Here is a 27,513-nt window from a genome sequence, read left to right on the forward strand (position 1 = left end):
TGCTTTTTAATGCAGTTTTTGCAAAGCTATATGTGGAAGAAAACTGTGACCTAGGACAAGCTGATGGCATAAGATGTAAGTACAACTCCTCTGGTTTCATATGCAAAAAAAATTATTGCGCTAGCTTACGTGGTTGCAGAGCTACCGGGATTTAAAAATAGTTACGCAAAATGGAGCGTGTCCACTCCGACCGGCTTTAAAGGGTTAACTAATTTTAAAACCTGACAAGGACCAGATTATTTTTATTATGTTTTGATAAGTGGGTGTACTTTCCTTTTACCTTGAATATATAATCACTCAGTTTCTAGGCTTGCCCCAGGGCCTCCTGCCAGCTGCATATGCAGGAAACCCTTCAAGGGGAGCTGGATGCCACCATAGCTGTCTCCTATCAGCGTGAAGGAACATTAGCTCTATTCTGACCTCTCTGCTGACGTCTGTGCTCCTCACCTTAGCTTCGAGTCTGAACCCAGCCACAATCTCACTCTCTCCTATTAAGTTGAGGATTGGAAGTTGGGTTGGAAATACTTCAGCGTCCCACTCAGCGGTCTCTTCACCACAACGGTCTGCTTTACACACGCTCCATCAATCCACACATCCATATCTCACACGCTACCTTCCCATTATAGAAGACGATCAGGATCTGGAGCTACTTAAACTCCTTCTCTTGAGGCAACAGCTCTTTCCAAATCAACAGGGACAAATCAGCCATTTTCATCAGAGAACTGTGGCCTCAGATTCAGAGTTACAGGCACTAATTCCAGTCACTTCATACTCAGCTGAAAAGTGCTCCAGTCCATCTTAAAGGTCACATTTTGATAAAACCAACCAAAAAACAAGAACCTGAGTTTGCACTCTCTAAAATAAATATATATTCCTTGAGATTCTGTCTATGGTAATCACAAGAATGATGGCAGACAGGGGGCAACCCTCTCAGAGTCCAACACCCACTGAAAATATATTTGACTACCTGCCAAGGACACAGAATGGCAAAAACAGTTCTGGAAATGTGGGAGGTATAGAGGTAGGTCAAGCTGGTCCTTTTATAACTCCACTTTCTACTGGAAAGAACATTTTAAACGTTTTAACAACCAAGCACACATAAGAGACAATGACATGCAAAAACAAACTGCTCTTGACACGACACAGATTTATTATGACTACCTCTCTCCCCGCCATTGTTCACTTTCTATTAGCTGCTCATGGCGTGCGTGTCCATTGTGAAGGGTTGCTCGTCATAAAAGACTGGTGCTATCTGTGCAACTTAATACTACTGTTGTGACTCTCAGCCGTTGTTCATCTCTTACAAAAGACACTCATGATCTTGTCTCCTTTGTTGTTGGAAAGTAGCAGTTGTCAAGCAGGCCCGAGACAAGCGTAGCTGTAGAGACGGGGATTAGACATGTGAACTTACTGTACACACACACAAGCTCATTGTCCACTGTTTAGACATAACGCCTTTATAAAATATAATAATTATACAGACAAATGCAAACATCTATGCTGAACCAAAAAAGTTACATCTATTTTACTTCATGTACAAATTGAGCTAGACAACATGTTTTTGGCATAATTGGACAAATAATCCATAAGAACCTTTCCTATGAATTAATTTTTTCTGTTAACTGGACTCTTGTACTTCCTCTTGGTCCTCTTTTTAGATTTCAGAAGATCTTGCCTGTGATAGAAGACTCTGACCAATCACAAGGCTAGATCAAGTGAACAGTGAAAAAGTCTGCATATGAAAAAAGATGCAGTTAAGCAAATAAATTTTATCTGGTTACTAGAGCTTCAAATACAAGGTGAACCAAAAAGTTTGCACTGATTTCCTTTTAGAGCTTATAAAGTGTGTGCATATGCTAATCTGATGGGAAGGGCTACAAAAACAGAGGGGAGAGACGCATGACAGCCTATTCTGAATTTCTGCCTGTAGATTTCCTAGTTAAAAGTCAGTTAAAAAAGTAAAAGCTACCAAAGGTAATTGGATGAGTTATTGAATGCAGAGCACCTAATCTTGAATGCAGTGCATGTATAAGCTAGTTTCTAATGTAACAGTTATTCTGTACCTACAAGTCTTTGTTATTTCTGGCTCTGCATTTCTTTATTTCTACTTTTTGGTTTGCAAGACCTTACTCCATTTACATCTTTAGATATTAGCTTTTGGTCACAGCAGCTTTAAATCAGTACCCTTCAATGAAATTGCCTCAGTTTGCCCAGATCAAGTACATTCATGTGGCACTTTCACATTCCAATGTCAAAAGTTTCAACTTTTCACATGTAAATGTGCAGTGAGGACTGCTCGCCAACTGCTGAGTCTGAAATTGAGAAAGCATCCAATTTTATACAGACGTGTTCTACTGACTAGGAAGCACCATGAGTAGAGTTTTCTCATTTGTAACAATTTGCCTCAAACTAAACTGGCGACATCCAATGACGAACCCTGCACAACCTGCAAGCCACCATTTCAATGAGCTTGGAATGAATTTCACAGGGAGATTTTTTTTTGCAATGACCAGGCACTTTAAAGAGTAAGGGTAGGTTGTGTTACTGCTTCTTTTTGTATTTGCTCAGTCTGGGTTTTTCTTGGTGTAACAGCTTGCGTAAACATTGTTGCAACTTACTTTTAAAAAGCTTCCCTATCTGCAACACATAAACCTGTTTTTTTCTACTTTACGTAGAAGGCATGACTGAGTAAAAACGAAGAGGAAAATTGAGTCAGTGTTGTGGGTAGTGGCGCACTACTGGGTTCAATTGTTTGTTGGCTTTTCTGTATCCTAGAAGGGAACTATCAGTGTCTGTCATCTGTGGCTCAGCGCTGTCAGCCCTACAGGACCACAGCCACATATGGAGGTAAGCCCATTTGAGACTTATTAAAGCTAGACAAGTACAGCATCCCCCGACTAGCTGCTTCGTAAAAAAAGTGTGTTCCTCTCTGCGTGGTGTCCAGCCTGACTTAGTTTGCCTCATAACACACACCAGAGCAAGTAAACTGCTTTGACAAGTACACGCAGAGACCCAACTCACCAGACATTAATACACAAGCATAGACACATACTCCTCCTATTCCTCTCATTGGGACTGTGTGTGCTGTATCTTGCTGGATCTCAGTGTGAGTCTCAGTGTGTGAGTGTCTTTTTTCCTCATCTTTTTTTTTTTTTCTTTCCAGGCATCCATCTCTGCATCTCGGCCTTGCCATCTGTTCTCCATGCTGTGGAACATGGCGCTCCCTCTGGCTGCAGGCGTTTTCACATGGTGGCAAAAATTGTCAATTGTGGAGTTTTTAAAAAAAGGGGAAAAAAGCTGAGGACAGAAATTGTTTAGGATGTGGTCTAAAATGCCGCAATTCAGACGTGTGTAAGGAGTGTGTGTAAACATGTCTAGTTTTGATCTTGTTTGAAAGGTGTGGATTATTTATATATACGTCTTTGCATATTACTTTGGAAGAAATAGCAGTTTTATCTTTCTTTTTTTGCACTATATTTAAATAGTTTAACAGTTGCTACACTAATTGGCAATTACTGGACCTACTGCAAGCAGGGTTCCCATAGTAAAGTTTTTCCATTTTAAAAGCTGGAAGTGGCAGTAATTTTGTTTGGTTGAGTGTGTATTTTTGTTTTTATCATCTGTCTACCTGCTGATTATCCTATTAACAGAGCTTGCCACCTGCTAAAGTTGGACATAATCAGCAGTAGAACCACATGAAAAGTTGCCTTCTGACTGAAGGAGAACTTTTTGAAATGCAAATATAGTTTGAGATTTTTTTTTTAAACATTTCCAAAGCAAAGACAGGCATGAGAAGTTTCTCCTAACGTCATATTTACGACTCAATTTCTCCACCACTAATCTGGCTTTAGAGCAGCAGCTTGGGGTTAAGAAAAGCAGCTTTCTCCCCAACATCTTTCTGCCAGGAGGAACCAGAGGGGTTCCTCAGCCAGGTGGCATTTATTATCACTCTAGTGTGTTTTGCACACGACTCATGAGATGTCTCAAATGACATATCCAAGAAGCATCCTGATCCGAACCCCAAGCCATCTTAACTGGATCCTTTGAGCTCCTCACCCTCTGGCAAAGGAAAATTCCAGGCATCCAGCAAAGAAAGCTGATGTTTTTCATTTTGAGTGTTTCTACTGATCTAAAGCCACAGCTTACTAACACCAACACAGCAATACACCACGAATCGCCGGCTGATGTTATCCTGACTCATTAACAAGACTTCTGATGTATTTGCAATAACAACCTGCTCCAAAAACAATCCCAAATAATTTGTCTTCAGAGAGCCACAGACAGAGAAACTAAGTCACAGATGGCTGGAAAGCAGCCTTACTAAATAAATGTTGGAGATCAATGTCTGAGGGCAACACATCAATATCACCAGCAAGAAGCATGAATGCTTTCTTGAAGTTAAAATGCCATCTCTAAGTAAGCAAAAGAAGAATCATGACAAGGTACAATCTGTTTCTTGTATGCTCATAAATTGAACTTGTAATTAAGGCCTCAGTCACACAAGGCAAGGGGCTGGTTGTCCTGGCAACCTCTGGTTGCTAAGGAAAAATGTATATTCCCCAACTGGTTGGTGAGTGGTCGCTGTCAGCCCCCGAATGAAATTGGTCACAAAGAGGCCACAGCACCCAAAGCTTCCTTGTCATGGCTTTGGTCGTTAACAGACTGGTGCAGCTGCCCATAGCTTGTATAGAAGATGTCACGATGTTTGCAAATACTTGCCAACTACTAGCTGGGCAGAAGGCAATGCTAAACAGTGTGTTGCAGATTTCAGTTTTGTGACTGCTCGGTTAGTAGTAAGTGTTTGTGGGCGAGTTGGTGCCTTCCATGGAAGTTTGGGCGACTATGGCAATCTGCTGGTGATTAAAGTTATTACAAGGTCTCCTTTGCCACCAAATCCACCTTGTGACTGCCCGGAATCATTTTCCAATTATTTGAAGAATATACAGGCCACCCTCCCAGCCAGTGATTGGGGTCTCTGAATAGTCTCCAGGCCTGCATCACTGAGGCTTTTACAATCAATCTCACCCTAACTTCAATCTCTAGCAACCACTTGCCAGTCTGTCAGGGAGTACACATTTTTCCCTAACGGTGGTTGCTAGATGTTGACCTACTGTTCCCTCTCTGGTGCCTAACGGACTTAAAATTTCAAAAGCCATGTGACAAACACTACATAGGTAAACAAGTTTGAACATATACACAAATAGGAACTAACACCATATACACGCCACTGACTCTACACTTTACAAATGAAATTCTTCATTTTGCCAGACAAAAAACCCCCCAGTCTAACAGATCAAATCACCAGAGAATGCAGAGAAGAGCTATTGGATAGATCTAATAAAGTAAATGGGTTCACTAAAGCTCCAGGGGAAAACAACACCTGGGAATTAGGGAACTTCTCAAGCTTTGGTTCAGTGTGGATGTGAGGAAATTATGCACATATACGCATACACAAAAGGGCAGATGCACAAACAAGGACACAGTCATACACCCATGTTCTCACAGACACACAATTGTGCACACAGTCTCATACACACAATCACGCTGGAGGTCTGCTGTGCCTCCCAGAACTCCCATCTGTTGAACCAGCAGTCCAGGTTGGTCTTAATGAGAAATAATGAGCCTTCACTAAATAACAACAGCTTGGATGGATTTCACCTCCACTTCAGATTTTATTAGAATGGCATGGAGAGTAGTTCATTCTTCAAGCTACACAATGTATTTGTTGTAGTTCAAAAGACATTTTGACATTTAATTTCCTTTTTTTTTTTTTTCTGAGAGTACAAAGGAAACTTGAAGCTAAATGACTGTTGGCACATTTTCATCATCTACATCTTGTTATAAGGAATGTATAAGGAAAGCAAGCATTAATTTACTAGAGGGTGGAGAAAACATTATTAAACAAACTTGTTCAAGTACAACTCATACTGATGAATTTGGGGTAATTTCCCGCTATAAAATCCAGGCTCTGAGTAATGAGTGCAAAAAGGAGTTCAAAAGGGAACTCATTTCTTCAAACTTGACATATTTCTCAAATAAATCAGAGCACAAAATTTAATTGCTAGGCCTCTAACAGCTGCATGGCTGTCAGCAAAAACACCATTAACATATAGTTCGTGTGCTTGAGTGTGTCTGTGTGTGTGTGTGTGTGGCTGTACAAAGTCCAAAAGGCATCATGTCAGGGAATCCAGCTGTCCTTGGACGATTTCGAGCTGAAAGAAAGAGGGGAAATGATGAGTTTTTGGAGCGAATGTGTGCACAAAAGAATGACACAAAGAAGGAGAGGAAGTCTGAAAGAGATATTTAAAAAGATCGAAGTATGAAGGAGTGCAAAATGCAACATGGATACTTGGCACAAAAACACGAAGATGATGTGGCATGAAAGTGGCACGGACACACACACGAAACAACAAAACAAACCTTGTTGTACAAATCAAGCAGTTGCTGGTGGTTAAACTCAACGAAGACATTTTCCTGAACCTGGAGAGACAGAGAGAGAAACGAGGTTAGAGACAAGCAGAGAGGCATGACATTTATGGGAGGAAACAATCGAAAAAGCAAGAAAAGTTCAGAAATATACAAAAGCAGCAGCGATGAGGAGAAGCAGCGGCGATGAAAGCACATAGGTAAGAGGCATGACGCAGATTTCTCGAGCTGGCTTCTTGCGCTTTCTATAAAAGCCTTCATTAATTATTACTGGTCTCTGACCAGTATGCACCATCTTTTAAGTCTTATCCATCAGTTGTTTAAAAATACACAGAAGAAAAAAAGCTGTCCACCATCTTGCACAGGGAAAACCCATCACTGTCTCCATTCTGTTGGCTTACTTTTAAAACTTGTAGACTTCTGTCACCAACCGTAGTACAAAACTACACACGACTCAATAATACAGGACACTGCTTCTTCTACACTGTCAAGCATATAAACCATCATCCGCTTTCTATATTAGAATTAAATAAAGCAAATACTCTTTTTTCAGTTTATTCTTTAACAATGGTTTTTTTCCATTTCATAAAACAAAAAATATCAAGTAATATAGATTTGAAACACCATGAATGCAATCATGTGATAGTTTAATGAAATTAGTCCTGTTCAAGAAACATTTGCATATGCATGGTGTGACTTTTAGAGCTAAAAACATTTCGATTCATTTGTCTACATTTTTGCTTTTACCAGCAGACAGGTGTAGTGTAATGTCACAAACAGCGGGTCACCCAGGGGAAGCTCATACAGCACACTGACGTGAGGTTAGCACACTGCAGACATTCAAGAAAGAAATGTGTGATTTGAGTAATGGGGAGCCTGTGCCACAGTAGATCTTTATGTCTAACAATGCCTCTGGCTCCTGTTATAGACTCAGGAGTGAAGTCATGTTAATGATGGATCACGAAAGTTAGAGGAGCTTTTGTTTTTTTATACATTAAATGATGCATTTTTCATCTGTGAAGCTGGAATATGAAACTAAGATACATGAACAGTCCAAGTTTGCCTTTAGTTTCATAAAGTTTATTACTTTATGTGCTAATTCTTAGGTTAACACTGGAGCCTTTTTTCTCTGCAGACTCTGTAGAAAACTATACAGAACCAAGGGCAACCATCACTGAACTACCATCATCATCATCGTCATCATTATCCCATCAGAAACTCAGACTCAACGATAATCCACCTATGTGAGCGGGCGTAATGGGGAGACACTTTATCAACACCCATCACAGAGGAAATGAGAACAGCAGTTTTGTAGCCAACTAAAGTGCATTTATTGATGTTACCCTAAATGTACCAAACTCTGATCCAAGAAGGATAGCAGACAGGAGGGAAAAGACAGAATGAACGAGATAGACATGAAGGGAAAAAAAGGAATTAAATAAGTTCATGCTGAAAGGCAGTAAAACTAAATGTGGGTTTTCTGATTGTACACTCCCATCTAAAGCTCCACTCCCAGCAGTTCGGTGCTTGGAGACTAAACGGAGCTTGGGGGCTTGAAGCTAACTGGCTGGCTGGCTGGTTGGGTGGGTGGAGGGAGGCCATGTGTCATGGTAAATTAATGACAGAGATATTAATTAGAAGCTACATTAAAAGTCCATAAAAGAGAGAACAGAGGGCTGTTATCTCTTGTCAAAGCTCCCACTCGACAGCAGCTTCACAACACAAGGAAAATGTAGGACAGCCTTGAATTCAGCTACAGCTGAGGGAGCGCTGCAAGGACAGCCCAGCAGGTACTGAAACAACTAAATAAAGTGTTGTTACTGAGCGAGATAAAATGAAAAGAAGATGCACATCAAAGAAGATCTACGAGGTGATAAATCATTTCTCAGAGGAAAGACAGTTGCCGTTAGGAAATGATTTGATTTGAAGGAAAAAATTGTGCATGCAGTGAAATTAGTTGAATGATGAACACGTTTTGCTTCCAGTAGCATTAATCAGCCTCAATTCACGCAACTCCCTCCCATTGATCTCCACTGTGGCAAACACTATTATAATGAGCAGACTCCTGTGCTGCATAATAACTTATCTCGGTTAACAGTCTTTAAGTGTGCTCGGGTCACAGCAGCACCAGGAGACTTGGTGGAAAAGCAGAAATAAACACTTGTCAGCTGGCTGAGCTGCCTATTGTTTTCTGACAGAGGTAAGACAAGGGACAGCCAAAATGACGGTTGTATGTGTGTGACTGTGATCAAAACTAACCTATGAGAAAAAGCGTACAACAAACCGCAGTAACGCTTGGTGTCTTCATGTGAGACTGACACTGTGTTCTGATAAGATTTTCAAAAGACTGCTGTGTGTGTGTGTGTGTGTTTTATCTTGGAAAACGCATTCCTAAATGTGTATGTGTATGTGAGTGTGTGTTTGGCCCATCAAATTGTTCCTCAGGGTTGAGATTTTGCCAGGCAGTAACCCAACAAGGCTCTGACAGATCTGGGCTAACACTAATGGGGATAGGATGCATCATCCTTGTCATCACAGCCCTGTACAGCCCTAAAGTAGGCGCACGCACGCACACAGATATACATAAACGTTTCATCTGTCGTAGTGCTAAAAAACAGAAAACAGGATAAACCCATTAACATAATCACAGATTCACTTGCATCTGGTGTTCCATATGCACTACATGTTAAACCGTATATAGGCTAGACACTGAGGGAAACCCAAAGCACGAGGGAGAATGAACAAGCAAAGGCGTAAATTAGCAAATAAAGGACCTATAAAGTCATAAAATAAATCAACAAAACTCCTTGAAATATATCCTTGAAATGTAGGACAAACTTTTCTTCTCTCAGTGCTAAAAGCTCTCAACAATGTCACTTGTACAATTCTCAAGATGAGTCAACAAAGTCACAGAGGATAAAGACTCTTTGGGGATTACAGCATAACTCACCATGAGGATACCCTGTTAATTCTTTAGTCTCTGGACACTTGAAGCAAAATTACAACATGCACATGATTTCCACAGCTCTGGCCTTCAGTGCTATCAGTAATAACAATGTTATGTCAGTTTCTCCAATCTGGACGTGTTGTTCGATAGCAGAGAAACAAAGACAGTGAGATATTAAATGGATGCACATTATAGGAAATGTTATTTAGAAGGGAAAAAAAGGTACCATTAACGAGGAAACTGACTGTAATGTCAATGTAACATCATTATGTAATAAATGGTTACTGATATTCTGGCTGTGTTCACTTGAAGTTTTACTTTTAAATCGTGGTAGACAACCTGTCTAATTGGCAGCTTTAAAAACTGGACCCCAAACATCCACCAGATTCACCAAATTTTTTATTGCACAAAAATTGGGTTAAAATTCTGTTGTGATTATTATTATTTTCGTTATTTCATTTTTTATATATGCCTTTTATCCCCAGGACTGCCTTAATTCTTACAGGTACTGGAAACATTCCTCAGAGATTTTAGTCCATATGGACATGATAGCATCACACAGTTGCTGCAGATTTGTCAGCTTCACATCTATGATGCAAATCTCTCATTCCATCACATCTCACAGGCGCTCTTCTGACATCTGATGACTATGGGGGCTATTTGAATACAGCGAACTCACTGTCGTGTACACGAAACCAGTTTAAAATGATTTTGAAGCTTTGTGACATGACACGTTATCCTGCTGGCAGCAGCCATCAGAAAATGGGTACACTGTGGTCATGAAGGGACATGATCAGAAACAGCAGTCAGGTAGGCTGTGGTGTTTAAATGATGCTCGGTTGGTACTAAAGGGCCCAAAGTGTGCCGAGGAAATATCCCCTACATCATTACACTAAGACCTGACCAAACTGCAGGTACAGAGCAGGATGGATGCATGCTTTGGTTGTTGCTGTTTTTGGCAGATTCTGACCCTACCCCAGCAGAAATAAAGGCTCATAAGACCACACACTGTTTTTCCAACCTTCTACTGGTCAGTTTTGGCGAGCCTAGGTGAACTGTATAACAATTTCCATTTCTTAGCTGACAACAATGGCACCCTTGAAGCAAACGAGCTCTAGTTGCTGCTATAGCCCATTTGCTTCAAGGTTCAACTGTTGTATTCAGAGATGCTCTTTCCCCTACTTTGTTTTGCAACAAGTGGTTATCTGAGTTATATCAGCTCGAAGAAGTATAGCCATTTTTCTCTGTTCCTCTTCGGCAATACAACCCTTTCTCTGAGAGATCTGCCACTCACTGAAAATTTTCTCTTTTACCGTTTTCCCCTTCTGATGCTGGATTAGATATAAGCTATTTGTATTAAGGATAAACTGTGGCTGTTGCTCAGGAGGCAGAGCAGGTCATCTACTAATCGGAAGGTTGGTGCTTCGTTCCCTGGCTGCTCCAGTCTGCATGCTAAATATCCTTGGGCATGATACTGTGAATGTGTGCAAATGTTAGACAGAAAGCACTTAAGCACAAAAAGGGCTTATATGAATGCATGAATGGGGTATGTTGTATAAAGAGCTTTGAGTCCTCGAGTAGAAATATATAAGAACCAGTTGCACAAGTGTACCTAATGAAGTGGCTGGTGAGTGTATATAGTTTTCAGAGATGGATTTCTATGAACTTGCCACATACATTTGTTGCACCCAGGTGAGGAAACCTAGTAGCTCCAGTCATCCCCTGACTTTGTATCCAGAGCTGCAAACACCAAATCTTTAAATCTTTCACAAATACACTGAAATATTTCAAAATTAGATGTTGGAATTCATCTCTTTTTCCACCAGCATGACATTTGTGATTCATAGTGTAGGTCTGGATGAACCTTAGATAAACTTCTTAGGGTGACCCGACTTTACTGGTCCATTGACTTTCCATCGAGTGTCACAATCAGGTCAAATAAATATCGGCATATTTGTATGACAGGTGTGTTTTCTTTATGACCTCAGAGAGTCACGAGTGTGAATGCAGACTCTGTCTTGTTCTAGTACAACCTGTTTACTCTTGGCCTTCTGAGTTTTTTGGGTTTTTTTTTGGCTTGTCATATTTTATTTTACAGATCTTAGTATTTCTGATCTGAGACATTACTCCGAGGAACACAACAAAATTTGACCATGACCTAAAACCTAAACCCAAACTGAAGCATTTTAAACAAGAATTTCCCCTTTAAATAAATATGAAATGGAAAAACACTACTCCTCCTGAAGCTCAGAGGGGCAATCATCTACTGTCATCTAGACGAACAACGGGTAACTGCAGCACTGACGTTGAGAACAGAGCAATTTCGTGTTATTCAGCTTAAAGAGGTTTGTTGTATTCTTGAGTGTGTTCCAATTGATAAAGAAAACGACACTTTCAACAAATGGTGCTTTTATCTCATCAAGTTGTTACTGTGGCCAGTTCTAACAATTTTAAAGAGACTGTGGTGGACAACATGGAGCAGTAGCGGCTTTTAATTCACACGAGTTCATTGGAATGGGGCTAGGAGGACGCAAAAACGCACTCTTCATAAATTATTTGCTCCAGTACAATAAAGTAAAGCTTGGATTTGAAACCCTTGTCAAAGGAGTGATTTTTTTCTTTCCTGAGTGCTACACAAAAACTGGATTTCTTACTTCTGACAAATATAAAACAAAGAAGGGCATGGTGGGAATAAGGAACGGGAGAGTGAGTACAACATGAAAAGAAAAATAGAATGACAAAAAAAGAGAGAAATGAGCAGCATACTGAAAGAGTAGAGGACAAAGTGAAGAGTCTCAAAGACAGAATAGTATCTTAAAGGGCAAAAGAATTGTGATTATCTAAGAGAAGGTTCTTTGTGACAAACAAAAAAAACCTCTTCTATTACTTAAATCCAGAAATTTGCAAACCAGATATAAAAACACAGCTGTGGATAATTTCACGGAGAGCGATAGAGACTCAAAGCGGGCACTTTGTCAGGGTGAAGCTGTCTGCTGGGTGAAGCAATCTTAAAATATGCATGGCAGGGTCGATACCAGACAGACACGATGTGAAGCAAATCAAACTCAAGTGTTGAATACAAGTGACAATCAATCTTCTGCAGAATAGTTAAATGATATGTGTGGCCGTGTGAAGGGGCATCACAGTAGTGCCGCGGTGAACACTGTCACCTCACAGCAAAACAATTTTCGTGTTTGATTGAGAGCCTTTCTGCGTGGAGTCTGCGTGTGGTTCCTGTGCCCGTACAGGTTAATTGACCATAACCTCGAGTGTGAGTGAGAAGGGTTTGTACTCTCGCATTTTTGGAAGATTGTTTGCAAATTTAAAGTTAGGTTCTCAGAACAGCAGTTTTTTTGTGTTTGTGTGTCTATTTTCAAGGCACATTCTGTGAAGTTCAGGGTTGACAGCACTCACAGTCCTCTGTGCAAAAACATGCTCACTGTACAGCTTTGTTTTGCTGCTGCGCTCACGACAGTTTCAGCTGAAAATAGTTGTGAAGTACGACCGCGCTCGTCTGTATCACTTCTCAAGAAGTGGCGGCATTTACAATACAAACACTGTCCTGTCACGTCTGAGGTGAAACTAATCCTAACTGTGACTAACCTAATTATTTTGATCTACTGAACAAAATACTTTTTAACCTTCTAAAAACAAGCTGTTTTCAAAAAAAAAGCCCCTAAACAAACAAGGTCATTAGAGATTCCAGTGCCTGTGAACACAGACCCTTAAATTTTTCTGCAAGATGAATTCACGAGTTATTTTTTTAATTCTGGTGCAGCGATCATCACGTGATTACTTTCTGTAACTTCTCAGCCTGCCTCTGTCTCTGTGTGTGTAGAAGCAACCAGCTGTGCCATAGACATGACAGTTGGGAAAGAAAAAGCATTTCCCCAGATAAGCGTTTTCCCTCTGGGGCACCCAGATACCCATGTGGAAGGTTTTTAACATGAAACTTGGCATATCTTCCAGAAATGATGTCACATTCATGAGAGGTCTTAATTAGCAGAAAGAAAAACATGAAGGTTGTGAAAAATTAAAAAGAAAAGACTCATCCTCTTGGTATTTACACAAACTGTAAAGAGTAATAAAATATTTTTAGGCCTTGATATGTCCCACATGTTTATGGCAACTGACATAAATGATTTAAGAAGTTTTGAAGCCACTGATTCTGACAGATTTTGAGAGCATTAAAGTTGAAATATTTAGCACGAAAAAACGTTTTGCAGTTCATCTCAACCAAAACAAATGTGATGCAAAAGTTTTAATGAAAAACTTTGAATAAAAGTGCTATTAACCTGCCTTTCTGGTTCCTTTAATACGACACAAGAAAGAAAGAGTTGCTCTAATTTCACCAGCTGAAGAGCTCTGCAGTAAGAGGATACGGTACAATCTCTATGACTTTGCTGCATTACAAGTTTTCTGTGACTATGAGCTCTTTCAAAGTTTGTTCAATCGGCAGACTCTCTGTTGACTTTTCCAGACAAAGAAATCTCTACTCTGAAAGACAAATAGATAGATAGAAAGGGAGATGGATTATGCAGGAGGTTAAGCTGTTGGATTTTCCAGGCCCTATTCTCACCACACACACACACACACACTTGTAATTAGTGACCATCTTTTGATGGGAATACACCAGCTGTGACACCGGTGAGCTCTTGGACCTCAACTGCTGTGGAAAATATTATATTTTAATATACATAAAATGATTTTAAAAAATTAAAAAAAAAAACTACAGTGGCCTTGAGAGGTCAAACACATTGCAGCGTAAGAAAACACCCGCAAATAGAACAATGCTGGAAAAACCTTGCAATACACAGCGGAAATGATTAGGGAAGGTAATGATGCTACAGACACTCTGTAAATGGCACAAACTGAAATATGTGAAAGATTACACTGAGACACACTTAAAAGAAGTGGAGGATTCATCGGTACTGTGAGGGGGAAAATATGCACGTTAATGTGTGTTCTTATTGCTTTATTCAGATAATACTGTAGTTACAGGCAGCTGCTCCAGCTCATTGTTGACTCCTCTAAATCACTTCTTTTTTCCTGTTAATTTGCTGGTGTTTTCTTCAGTTTCAGTGTGTTTGACCTGAGGTAAGATGACCATGGGATCGTTGCCTGTCCCACAAGGCTGTGAAAAAAAATGTAGGTACTCAATAAAACGAATTGATATTAAAAATTACTATTGGATTAGGTATGCATTTGTAACAGCAATAGTCCCGTCTTCACCTCCTCCAGTTAAACGACTTATAACCAGCATGTTTGCAGACTGGCAGGCACTCACAGTGGAAGTAGTTTATACCTCGTTAAGCCCCAATCACCCAGGTTTAGATTGTGACCTAGTAGCAACCTGAAATCCTTGCGATGTCCGGTAATTGCTAAATGACCAAAATAAAAATTTTCATTTGCTAGCTTATTTTCCATTTGCGGTCGGTGTGTTGGAATACACATTTTTCCCTAGCGACCATTGGTTGCCAACCCGTCACTCGGCCTGAGTGCTCGGGGCTTTACTCAGTACTCATATCTCAGACCAGATCCATCTTCAGACTTTAACTTCCTTTGAAACCACAGCTGTAAAAGTTGGGCTTTGCATAACTAGCGCTGTTATTGTGTTGACAAACTATCTGGACAGACCGACATAAAAACATCTGCCAAAGTGCTCAAAACCCTCTTTGTCCTTCTTTGCCCCTCCAGGGCCAGACTTTGTCGAGATGACACACAGACACACAAGGTGAAAACAATACAAGCTTTGCTTTGGCGGGTGGTTACAAATACACCCTTCCCTTTCCTGGTTGCTATACGGTATTTTAAAATACACATATGTTCTTTGTTTCAGCTTGGCTTCACTGAACACACAGAGCATTAACAAAAAAAACAAAAAGGAGCAACAATGGAATGAGCGTTGGTTTATCTTATTCTTGTGGCTCCAAGTTGTCTTTATGCTTGACTGCCGTCCTGTCTCTCTGTAGCCAGTTTACAGTAAGTCCTCTGTACACCCCTGTTTGTCAGTTAGCCTAAAGTGCACGCATCACTGCAAACCTGTCTGCTTCTCTGTGTTCGTGCAAGCCAAATTTCACAAGCTCTACCTGGCGTCTCTGTTTCTTTCTGTCATCTTGCTGAAGGGTGATCAGCAGGAGTTACTGAAAGAGGATACGCTCGTCTTTCACTGTGCATGCAGACAGGTGATAAAACTGTGGCATAAAGACTGAGTGGCGTTTAGGAGAAAACAGCAATTACATCAAATACGCTGGAATCTCATCATTGTTGATGTACTTAATGAAGTTGCATACTAAAACTTCCTTTAATATCCAAATTAACAATCAAAACACATCTGTTGCATCACAGCAAAAAAACAAAGTCAAAATCAAGTGTGAGCCTAGTTTATTTATATATAAGAGTGCTTTTGGTTTGTTTGGTGGCGCATGTGTTTCCATGTACATGGTTGTAAAGGCGCAAAGCTGTCTGTCACTAACAACTCAAATACTGGCAGGTGTGCTGACAAAACAGTCTTTAAACCTCTCAAACATTTTTGTTGTTTGCAGCACAGCCACAGGTGTGCTACATCCTGTTTCATGCCACGAGTGCTTCTGTCAATGTGTCTATCTCATCAACACTTCTGAGATTTGCCTAGATTGCAGCCACCTGATTCACCTTGTTGGATGAAGAACTCAGGTGGGAAAATCAGAGACAGGTCAAAGTTGCAGTTGAGGAGAAAAACTAATTTGTTTAAGCATTATACTGTGCTGGGGAGCTTTAAACTCATTATGGCACACCAATCAAACAAAATGTAATGTATCATAAATCTAACATGTGCTGTAACTACATTTTCGGAACAAGCACAGGGTGCCATAATAAGACAATTACAAAATGGTGACTACTGACCCTTAAAACTTCCAAAATGTCATGATCTATTAGAGCCAGCATTTCTCAAATTAAGGCATGTTGCTGGGTATTCCCTCAGCCAGTTAGTGGACAGGCACAATACATGGTATTAGTATTCAGAAGGTTTTTTGGGGTAAAGCATGATTTGCAAGTAAATGGTCACTACTGATTACAAGACGTAATTAATACAAAGATGTTTCTACTCAAGAACTCCACCCAGTGAACTGAAAACTGCCCACAGGTTACAGATTATAGAATTATCCTATCCTAGCATCCAACATTTGCACTATTTTTGCGTTAACAAAAGTGCTACCTACATAGAACTTCAATAAAGTATGACATCCTATCTCTGCAAAACCACAAGACAATTACCTGCTTTTTTGTTTTGCTATTACTTGCAAAAAGGGCGACAAGGTTAAAGATTGTTTCATCTCCCTGAGCCGTCAGTGTCTGACATTTTTGTCCTCACATACACCACCATTAGGCAAAGATCAGAGTAGTTCAGTGCTCTTCAGTGCTCTGATCTAACTTTCGTTTTAGATATCTGATTGCCAGAAAAGTGAGTCGGAAACACTGAAATACTGGTATTATTTTAACTTTTTTATTTTATATTGTAGTAGTAAAATGCACAAATAATAATAGAAATGTGAAAAGCACATTTTCAGTAACATTAAATCTTTCTTTTAAAAACATACAGTGTAACAGTACACAATAGCTCTTATGTTCAGACATTTAAAAAAACAGAAATCACCAGCTCAATAATTAACCATGTTTAATCTTCCCATGACCCATTGAGACCATAGCCATTGAGAAAAAGCAGTCTATAGGAGCCACATATGCTCTGTGCATAAATGCTGAAAGAGGGGCAACCATTAACTGGTATCCACTCTACAACACTGCCCTGTAGCCATCACACAGTGACAGACATGGAACCTCAAAACGTCAGCCATTCACCAAAAGCCCGTTGAGTGCAACAAATAAGAGCTGTCAAAGCCAAACACTAGAAACTGTCAATCACCTCTGGTATTTATAACAGAAACGGGCACGAGCAGATATGCGCGTACACGTGCACTCCCCACACAAATACACAGAGAAGAAAAGTTATTTTCCAAAGCTCTGTCAGACTTATGACATACAATAGATGACATGATGGAAAACCCATCCTGCAAACGGTAAGTCAGGGGCCTTCTGAAAACATGTAATGGGGCCAACACGTCACTCAGACTTTCTAATTTCTTTGATTTGGAAAAAAAGAAGAAGAAGAAAAAAAAAGCATCGAGCAATAAACTGGCCCACTGACTTTATCCCTCTTAATATTTTCTTCCTTTTCCAACTGTCCTTTTGATAAAACCCTCATTTTCTCTAAACTCTGAAAACCACGGGGAGTAACTAAAAGCATAGAAGAGTGGAGTGCACGTCAGGGGAGACAGTGGGAACTTTGACGACAATAAAAAGATAAATAAAGAAGGCAACACAATAAACAAACTGTAGCTCTTGTTTTGGTATGAAGACAAGAGGAAGCAGCAGGTTCTAAGCCCAGCGGGTAGGATTCCTGAAAGCACACCAGGACACACACATCTCTAACTAGCCCCCACGACAACAAACAAAACATAACACATATATTATAGGCTCGTGGGGACATATATACACAAGCATGCATGGGTACAAAAGCTCACCCACCCAATAACACAAACAATAACCATATACATATTTAGGAGGAAGTAACATAGAAGAGTTGCTTTTATGTTAAAATGCTATAAAAAGCACCGTTTGTTTGCATGTACACTAACACATCAATTACCCTCTGGATGTTATATTAGGCCATTTATTATTTAAAAGCAGTTGCTGCAATGATACAAATAAATAATTAATATTTTGCGTGTTGGTCTGGGTGAATATGTCAGTGGCCATTAATTTCTGATGAAGGACACCTGCTAAGTGGTTCCAGTTAAGCTGTCTGTTCATTGTTCTTGATTAATGGGTAGCCTCTATCTAAAGTAGGTTAAAGTTTGCCACCGTGTTACAACAGTTAGCGAGTTAACCAGACAATACCAAATTAAATAATTCACACGAAGCACGGTCTAGAACAACGCTCACAACTGTCAGAGATCTGTTTTTTTGTTCTTATCGTAACACCACGCATTACACTGTAGAATCCTACGTCAAGGTCTTGGAGCAGCTGCTCCCTGAATTTCCTCCTGATGAAACATCTGCTTGAAAGATTGGGAAGTCCTGTGTTCAGAAAGTCGAGCGAATTTCTGCCCACTTCCACCAGGAAATTCTTACCCAACTTCAAAACCTTGGCTCAGGTGGCACTAAAACTAATTCTAGTTTTGAGTGGGGCAGTAAAGCCTAAACTCATAGTTTAGAAATTATAAATTAAACTGGACATGGAAAAGCAGTCACTCTGGGGCCAAAACTTGAAAGCAAATGACAATCACCTCTGTAGGCAACCTCTTTCAAGTAAGCATCTACTTCAAGTCTTTCTTTTTTATCAAAACTGCTTGTTTAAGCACAAAGACTGTGGTGTTTTAGTAACATGGGAAAAAAATCATCTGCTTTCATGTGATGCCTCATTTTCATCTCTTCTGTCTATCCCCTTACAAATGCACACTCTGTTCTCCATCTATCCATTTTCTTTCGCTTATCAAGGTTTCTGAGAGGCTGGATCTATCCCAGCTGTCATGGGGTGGGGTGCAGCCTGGACTGGTCACCAAAGAGACAGACAACCATTCATGCTCGCATTCACATTTACGGTCCATTTAGAATCACCAGAGATTATTAGGAGAGCATGTAAACTGCACACAGAGTTGGAGCTGGTAGATTTGAACCCAGGACCCCTCTTACTGGGCCATGACAATCCTAACCGCCACACCACTGTTCCACTAATGCGCATATCTTTATACTCTGTCTGCTATGTTGGTTATTATTGTGATTGTTTCTTTTAAACTACTTTAAGTATACAAGAATTGGGATGCAACTAATAAAACAATAAAACTGTGAAATGTGCAGTTAATACACCGAGAGTCCTTCTAGCACATAGAAATGAAGCATCTCCCCTATGAAAAACTGCACTGCCGACGCTCTGAATGTGAAACTACAGGAGTTTAAAACTGCTGTGCACTCCAACAAGTCAGATAAAAAGTACAGTGTTACCAACCTACTCTTCTAGTAACCATAGTTTAACTAGATTTAATGTCAAGACTAGAAACGAGGTGTTTAAAGCCAGACAAGTGTGTTACATTATAAGTGGTGAAGAGACCAACCTCCACCCCTCAAACCTTCCTGCATCTCTTTCTATCAGTGCATCCCTCTGCCTGGTTACAAAAATGTTGTTTGACATCCAACTGTTTTTTTGGCTCTGCCTGACAGGATGGGCAAGTGAGCAAACCATCTTTCATCCTCCACAGAGATGGAGTCAGCCTGGTGCACAGTCAACAAACTAAGAATCATAAAAACTAGACTAACGCCCACAAGGAAAACCCAAGAGGCTTTTCTGTTTGAAAAGTCTAATGATCTGCTCAAATCTGATACAATCTTTAAGAAATATCACGTCACGTACACATAATGTCTCTTGATATAAAAAACATGACAGGCTTAGACTAAATATTGTCTCCTCCACCCCTAAACCTATGAAATATCCTTATTATTTAACACCTTAGGCATTTACCCAAACCCCAACATTCAAAGCAATGCTTCGGGTCAGCCCCCTGACACAGGCCCAGAGAGCTATCAGATAATGTCAAGACATTAATGTGAGGGCAGCCTGCAGGCTCACTGGCCCCCATCACTGTGGGAGAGATGAGCACAGAGTCGTGGCTTGTCATATTCCAATGTGCCAACAAGCAGTACCCACCATGGCCAGCTGACAGCTGACTAACAACCTGCTTCATAGGTCACTCAGTTTTCTAGTTTTTAGTCTTACTCAATGCAAGATTATGGTTCCTGTTATTGTCAGAAAAGAGGATGAAGCAACTTTAGGGTTGGTCGACCTGCAGATTGACAAGTTGCTACCACGCGGGCATGCAGTGTCCCTCAGTTTCTTAGTCACCTCTACCACTTACTCGTCATGACTAGTTTCAAAAGCGCTCAGCTAAATGCTTTAAAAAGTTATCTGAATAACAAATGGGTGATGTCACAATTGCCAGGACCTGCCAACACATTTGCATGTTCTAAATATTTACTTAATGTATTTTAACTAGGAATATATTTAATTTAACTACCTAAAATGTACTTTTAGCTGTTATTGTCAGCTAAGTAGTTCTGACGCAGGTTATTATTGTTCCAAATAACTGGCAGCCAAGTTGGTATCAGCTGAGCTTTGAACATCTCCTGTGGTAAACCCAGTTAGAAAGCGTCGCACACACAAATCACAAGTTTGCAGACTCACAGAGATATATCACTGCTAGTACGTGACCTCTTTCCTGTCACACATGCCATGTGGTTTCACAATCACTGCCCTCAGATTGCAGTAGCATGAGGTGAGGTTTTGCGCCGTCTCCTTTTTCCTGTTGAGGTAATTTCTGCCTCCCTGTCCCGCTTTCATCTTTCCCCCATCTCTCACTGGCAAGAAACACTACCCTTTCTTGATGTATGCTTTTTTTCTTTATCTCTGTAACTTCGCCTCATCTCCTGTCTTGCCTTGCATTAAGTGACGTCTTGTTATAAACAGCCCATCAGTGAGCTGTCCATCCGTAACCCGCCCGTGGACTGACATTTATTAGGAGTCAGCTTTGCCTGCAGTCTCCCTGCCTCGTTCTGCATCCCCACATGAATACAGAGAACCAATTAGAGAAAGAACAGGGCATATGTAACGTCTACATGCTCAGAGAGGTTAAGCCACATACACAAACAGATATCTAAACAGAGACAGCAGACAGATGGAGGAATGGACAGAGAAGAAGAGGAGAAGGGGACAGAGAGCAGATGAAAGAAGATGGGAGTAGATGAGAAAGAAAAAGGTGCAGGGGAGGATTTGAATGAACCTCAATAAATAGAGAAATAGAAATACTACCTACGGCGCTAAATGGCTGCTGCAACAAAGGCAGAGAACGGAAACACACTAGCTAAATAAACACACAGCACCTTTATTCAAGAGATTAAAAACACTGGGAGACTGCAGACAAGTAAATTGTGCAGCAAACTCTCATTCAGCAATGATGAGTTTTGACATTTACCATGAGCAGCAGGAAGCAGCTCCTGGGGCTATACAAATAATGTCCTCAGTGGTGGACTGAATAGAACGAGGGATATTTTGCCTATTGGTTTAGTCCCACATGGATGAGGTCACCTATGTCCTGCCTGTCCAGTTTCGGTGTTTGTGCTTGTTCCTTATTTGTTTGTGTGTGTGTGTGTACAGTCCACCACATCCTGTGTTGTGGCTAGAGACAATGGGACATGACTAGGTTTCCACATCCGCCTCTTGAACCTTCGCATGCTATGCAGCAAAACACAGCGCAACAGAAACACAAACACAAGTGACTTATTGATGATGAGCTCCATGTGACGGATTAATTTAGGCATGAATCACACTCGGACGAGGCAGGGAGACACAGAAAGAAATAAACTCCCGTTAGGTATGACATCTGGAACAAACATTGTTCTGTCTGCCTTAACCTTACACGAACAGGCCTTCACTTTGAAAAAGTTCCTTCTGAGCCTAAAAGATCAGAAATGCAACACAGAAAGTTTATTGCAGGCACAAGTTGAGAGACTGTTTGCATTCCTTATAGCCATCACATTATCTCCCCCTGAACAAGCAAAGACTTTTCTATTACACATACATTTTCTTCCACATGTGCAACTTTGATCACGTACCTTGCAGAAGTCTAATGCCTTCAGAGTAAATCTCCCACTTTGAAAAGGATTCTGTGATCAGCTTTTTTACCTAAATTATAAGGTTTAAGAATGTAAAATTTTAATCTAGGTTTCCAGTGACAGCCTTTGAAAATATATGGTCATTGAACTTTAATTAAAATCCCTACATACGCCGTTTACTCGCCAGCGTTTTTCCTTAATACTCCTCTTCTCGGGACGGTATAAGCAAAAGTGCTGACTGATACGTTGTGTTTTCATCATAATCGAGCTACGAAAACACATCACAAAAGACTGCCTGAAATGCAGTGAACTGGAAAAGATATTTTAGTTACCCGTCTCATACAACGTGCAGGATCATTTAATTTCTTTGCGTTGGGATAGACTGTTTAATGTCTGAGGTTTCTGTAAGCACTATACCTATTAAAGCAGAGACACACACAGGAACAATATACCTAATATGGATACTTCTATTTTATTACCAACTATTATCACCACGCTGAAAAATATTATCCCTAATCACAGATTTTTCTCACATCATGCAGGCTGTTATTAGTTTATGTTCACAGCATAGTACCGCACAATTTCATTATGACTGGAGGATTAATTAGCATGATGATTGAAAACGTGGAGTGTGTGCAGGACCTTTAATCCTGCTACGAGCAATGCTTTTCACTCCGCACGTAGTAAACTTTATTAACAGGCAGAGTGGGTATAAACATGTGGAAAATAAATGGTTTATGTACTAATAAGTGCAAGCACACCGGTAAAGGTTTTATTTAGATTCTTAATAGTAAACCTAAATGTCTAAAAACTAAAGAGCGTGAATTACTGCGTACACAGTAGTAGTTATGTAGGTAAACAATAAATAAACAGTGGAAGCCACTTGATCAGTGAATTCTCTGCTAAAGGCAGTGCCAATCCTAACGCTGTATCTCAAAAGTTTAACGAAAGTGATGCCAACACACACAAAAATTGATTTAGACTTCTGTGGGAAATCTACATCTTCACTCACGTAGTAACCGGACACTTCTTATATGCCTACACTGCAACCTTCTACACCATGCAAGTTGTAATGGTATGTGTCGACCCAATGTGTAGTTACATTTCTCTGGAGGTGCACATCAGGTTACGTAGAAGGTTGTTGTGTAGGGTTAAAATGGGCTTCTGGTTATGGCGTAAGTTTTTATGACTTGTTTTGGCTCATTGCACTGACCAGAGGAAAACAGGCAGAATTTACATGGATGCTGAGATAATAGTCTAACCACACAGTCAGTGTAATGCCTGAGGAAAGAGTGTACAGAGGGACACAAAGACAAACGGAAAGAGACAGACAGGCAGCAACAGTGGAGCTGGGTCTGAGAGAGAACAGTGCAGCGCCTGCCAGAGGTCATTTGTCAGGCCATTAGGTTCACCAGTTAATGCAATAAAGGAATAATAACAAATTCCCCTGTAATGTCCAACACAGAGACTGGCTGTTAGTGTGGAGTCCTTTTTCACCCACCACTTCACATCCTACACACATATGAATACATGTACACACACACACACGCACACACACACACACACAAGCACTGTCTTTTCTTTCTGGGTTTCTTTCTTTCTTGCACGCATACACACAGAGCTGACAGTCTCTAGGTGGGCAAGGGTGGGATTTTCACACGCCTCACTCCCCAGAGCACATTCAGTACAGTACAGAGCGTGGCAGCAGGACATACACACAAAGGCTGGGATTGTCGGCACCCCATAAGCCACTCACTGAACTAGAATGACAGAAACACACTGAAGCAAGGATGCACACACACACACACACACACACACACACACACACACACACCGAATTCAGATTCACATTTTTCAGAAGTCAGCAGAGCAAAAGCTTTGCCTTTTGGGGCCCCACGACAAGAATGAAGACATCGCCATACAGATTCATTATTTCATCAAAAAAGTAAAAAAAGCTAATTATGCAGCGATGCAATCACTCAACAACATTAAACTCACACACTCACTCTTTGGCGAGCTTTGGCATGTTGTTTACAAGCTCAACAAACACAATTTCAAAGAGAACCAATACTCTATATGCAAATAATACCCTTATCAACCTGCAGTCAAGCCTTTGCTAACTTTAATGCATTTTGACAAAAGTTCAGCTGTTCCACTTTGATGGCCCTCCTGCAGAGTCATACATTTTTTAGGCATTTTTAGCAGTTAATTCATAAATAATGACCAAGGCCACAAAGGACTCTGGAACCTAACTGAAATAAACATCCAAATCTCACTTACTGTTCGCTGAATAAAATATTCTGCTCTCCTTATTTTATCAAGCATGGCAATATGAAAAGCTCCCTGTATCTCTGTCAAACATGGATGGTTTCTTTCAGGACTGGCTGTTGACATGCTGTGCTGAAAGATTCATAGAGAATGGATAAATAGTAGAGAGTGGCATATGCACTAAGAGTGCTAATTGTTAAATTTCCTTTCAAAGTGTGGTTTGTGCAGTTTGTTACAGACAACACTTCAGTTTTGTTTTTTTACATTTTAAGTACATTCTTATTCTTTTCTTACTTCTTTACTTCACCCCTCAGTAGTTTAGTGTCTTCCCATTAAAGGCATTATTTAACTTTTGATGCTTTTTCTAGAAGCAAAGTGACACACTTAAAACAGCATGCCAAAATATGCTAAAAACAACAAAACTGAAATAACAAAAGTATAGATTAGCTGTCTAATAACTGACATTATCACTTCTCCAAGAAAATAAATAGAAAGATTCTTTCCGCTGCTCCCCTCCTCACAAGGCGTTCGCATACTTGATCTGGCAGATTTTATGCTGAATGCCCTTCCTGACATAACCCCCCAAAGGATTTGTGTCTCCTCCCTGTCTCGAACTGGAGACCTTCCACTTCACAGCCAAATGTGTAAACCGCTAACTATGGACTATGGGCCACTGCAAGAAGGAAAATAAGTCACCCTTGAAAGATCAAATTCAAGTGCCTACAGTAATTGATCTACTTCACATGCAATGACTCCACAGGAACACAATTAAGAGGTAATAATCAGCATCCAAGCAGATTATGAGCATCTGAACTTTTAGCCTTTGTCGACCTCGATGAATACTTAAAAAGACACTGTAATTATTAATTACTGTAATGTTAACAAGTCACTTGGGGAATCAAACCCTGGACCTTTGAATCCTCCGAGAAAATTACTCACTCGTATCTCTGGGAGATGTTATTTTTCTCACTACCTACAAGTTGAGGCAACAGTATCAGATGTCCAAAACTATTTACAGTTAAAAATGCTAACAAATGTCAAATGAGTGAAAAAAACACATCATTCTGCTTGTTTTGAATGGACTGTCAAATACTTTGGTGAGGTTTGATAAGAAATAAATAAAAATGCTGTGCATACGGTACTAATTACAGTGAGGAGGGATTCTGCCAGTGTGTTGCAAACCCCAAGAACCACCAGACTGACCCGTTGGCTTAAGACCCAGGAGATTTAGTACTTTAAGATCTTTACGGATATAAACTGCAACTGCTAAGTCAGCTAATGTATCTTATTAGCTAGTCTAACCTGAAAGGATTATTAAAACTCTGAAGAAAAGAAAAAGCAGTTTAAAAAGGAACCAAACAGATGTTATGTCTAATAACTGTGTTGCTAAAGTGGTTCATCAATATAGGCTGCGTTACATTTATATTTATGAAGTGGGAAATGAACTCCCTATTGTATCTCTCACTCTTTGCATCAGCAGGAGTACATCAGCTGAGTCGTAAGACCTGCACCTATGCAGCTCTGCATATTTTAGAGCAGATGACCAACAGAGCAAAGATGCAGATGATCCCTGAGTTTTGTGGGCTGAGTAGCGGCTAGAACCAGGATCTGACACTGCATTTGCATCATATGTGTGCATTGGACATGTACACAAAACATGATATTAGTATGTGACTTTAAGTTAAATGAACGGCACAGGTGACCCAAAATCAAAAATTTCAGACTTTTCCTCTGGCCTGTAGTACTAATCCTTCTACCTTGTTTTACCGAGTGTTGCTTATATTTTGAAATACAGGCTGTAGCTCTACCTTCTTCACTGTAGCTAGCCCAACACTAATACTGATTTCTCTGCTCTGCACTGATGACATAACATTCACTTAATTAAAGAAGCAAAATGTCAGTTTGGGCCAGAATGTTAAGAGTTCAAATAGTTGTGTTGATAAAACTCTAACAGATAAAACGAAATTAATCATTTTAAACACCAAAGCTTCCATCTAACACTGGATCTGATGAGAAATCTTATCATGGAAGATAATCCCTATGTCTTCCAGATAACTGTGTCATGACTTCACTGGAAGGCAAAATATCCCCGAATTCACTTAACGTTTCATTAAATGAGCCAAAGCCATAGCCTGTAGGTGCAAAAATGCAATGTGGATTTTAAAGCAAGATAAATACAAGCTGACAGATACGTTTGTCTGCTTGTGATGAGACGAAGGGTTTCTAGTGACTTTCATAAATGGGTGAATGTCAAGCCATGATGTTTTGGAATAAATCTGGTTCACATCTTGCAGGGGCGTGCACTCGTGGTGCTTCAGAGGCAGCATCTGTGCTGATCAGTGGCCTCTTTGAGGCTAAATGACGATGACTGGGACTACCGCATCACTTCCACATCCTTTATGCATGTCTGTCACTGCTTAGCAGCCTCAACTTTAATCAAAAACACAAAAACATGCTCGGCCACAAAAAACTTCTGTGGGGTTAAAAGCAATGCAGTAGTTTTTGTGGTGCCAGTGACTCTTGTGAACTTCCATGACAAATGTTCCGATTTCTCTCCTCCTTCCGTGAACTCTGTTTCTCCAACTTCACTCAAGTGAGGTGCAGCCAAATTATTATTCATCCACATGGGAATCTCTCTCTTCTTGCTTTAGGGAAATATGACAGTTCCTCAATCCCTCTATCCTACTCCTACTCCTCCCTCCCGACTGTGGTCACTGTTGAATAGAAACAGAGCCTGGTTCTGATCATTCTTCTAGCACGTCTGCAATGCGTCATCTGCCATATGCTGCGGTTGCTGGGTTCTCCATGGCTTCACAGGCTCTAAGCCTAAACCAATATACAAGGAATAAGTGCTTGTGTTATTGATTGGCTGCATTTTCACTGCCTAATGTTAATATGCATCCCCACTGCCTAAAGATTAAACCAGAAATCAATAATTCAAGCTTTCAGCGATGAGAGTTTTTCCTTAAAAAACACCACGATGTTATTTTAGACTGGCTGTGGTGGGTTTTTTCATTCATTCATTTATTAATTTACTTTTTTTGCTTGGTCATTTTCTCTGCCTAATAACTGTCCTTATACCAAGCCTCATGTGTCAGCCAGGTTCGATTATGCTTCCAGGCAGCATCGCCCAAAGCTGAGCCAACGGCAGCAAAAAGGAAACAATACAC

General features: G+C 40.3%; 1 protein-coding gene across 1 annotated transcript in view; it reads right to left on the reverse strand.

Moving 5' to 3' along the window:
• Nucleotides 1-5,647: 5,647 nt before the first annotated feature.
• Nucleotides 5,648-27,513, reverse strand: part of commd10 (COMM domain containing 10) — a 71,071-nt gene continuing 49,205 nt past the window's right edge. The window contains exons 6-7 of the mRNA XM_005919092.3: nucleotides 6,421-6,480; nucleotides 5,648-6,212 (exon numbers count right to left, since the gene is read on the reverse strand). Coding sequence (XP_005919154.1) covers nucleotides 6,174-6,212; nucleotides 6,421-6,480 — 99 coding nt within the window. The 3' untranslated portion in view covers nucleotides 5,648-6,173. The remainder of the gene's footprint in view (nucleotides 6,213-6,420; nucleotides 6,481-27,513) is intronic.

This window comes from Haplochromis burtoni, unplaced genomic scaffold (assembly GCF_018398535.1).
Source record: "Haplochromis burtoni strain Fernald_Lab_line unplaced genomic scaffold, NCSU_Asbu1 Contig_34, whole genome shotgun sequence".
In the NCBI taxonomy this organism is placed as follows: domain Eukaryota; kingdom Metazoa; phylum Chordata; class Actinopteri; order Cichliformes; family Cichlidae; genus Haplochromis; species Haplochromis burtoni.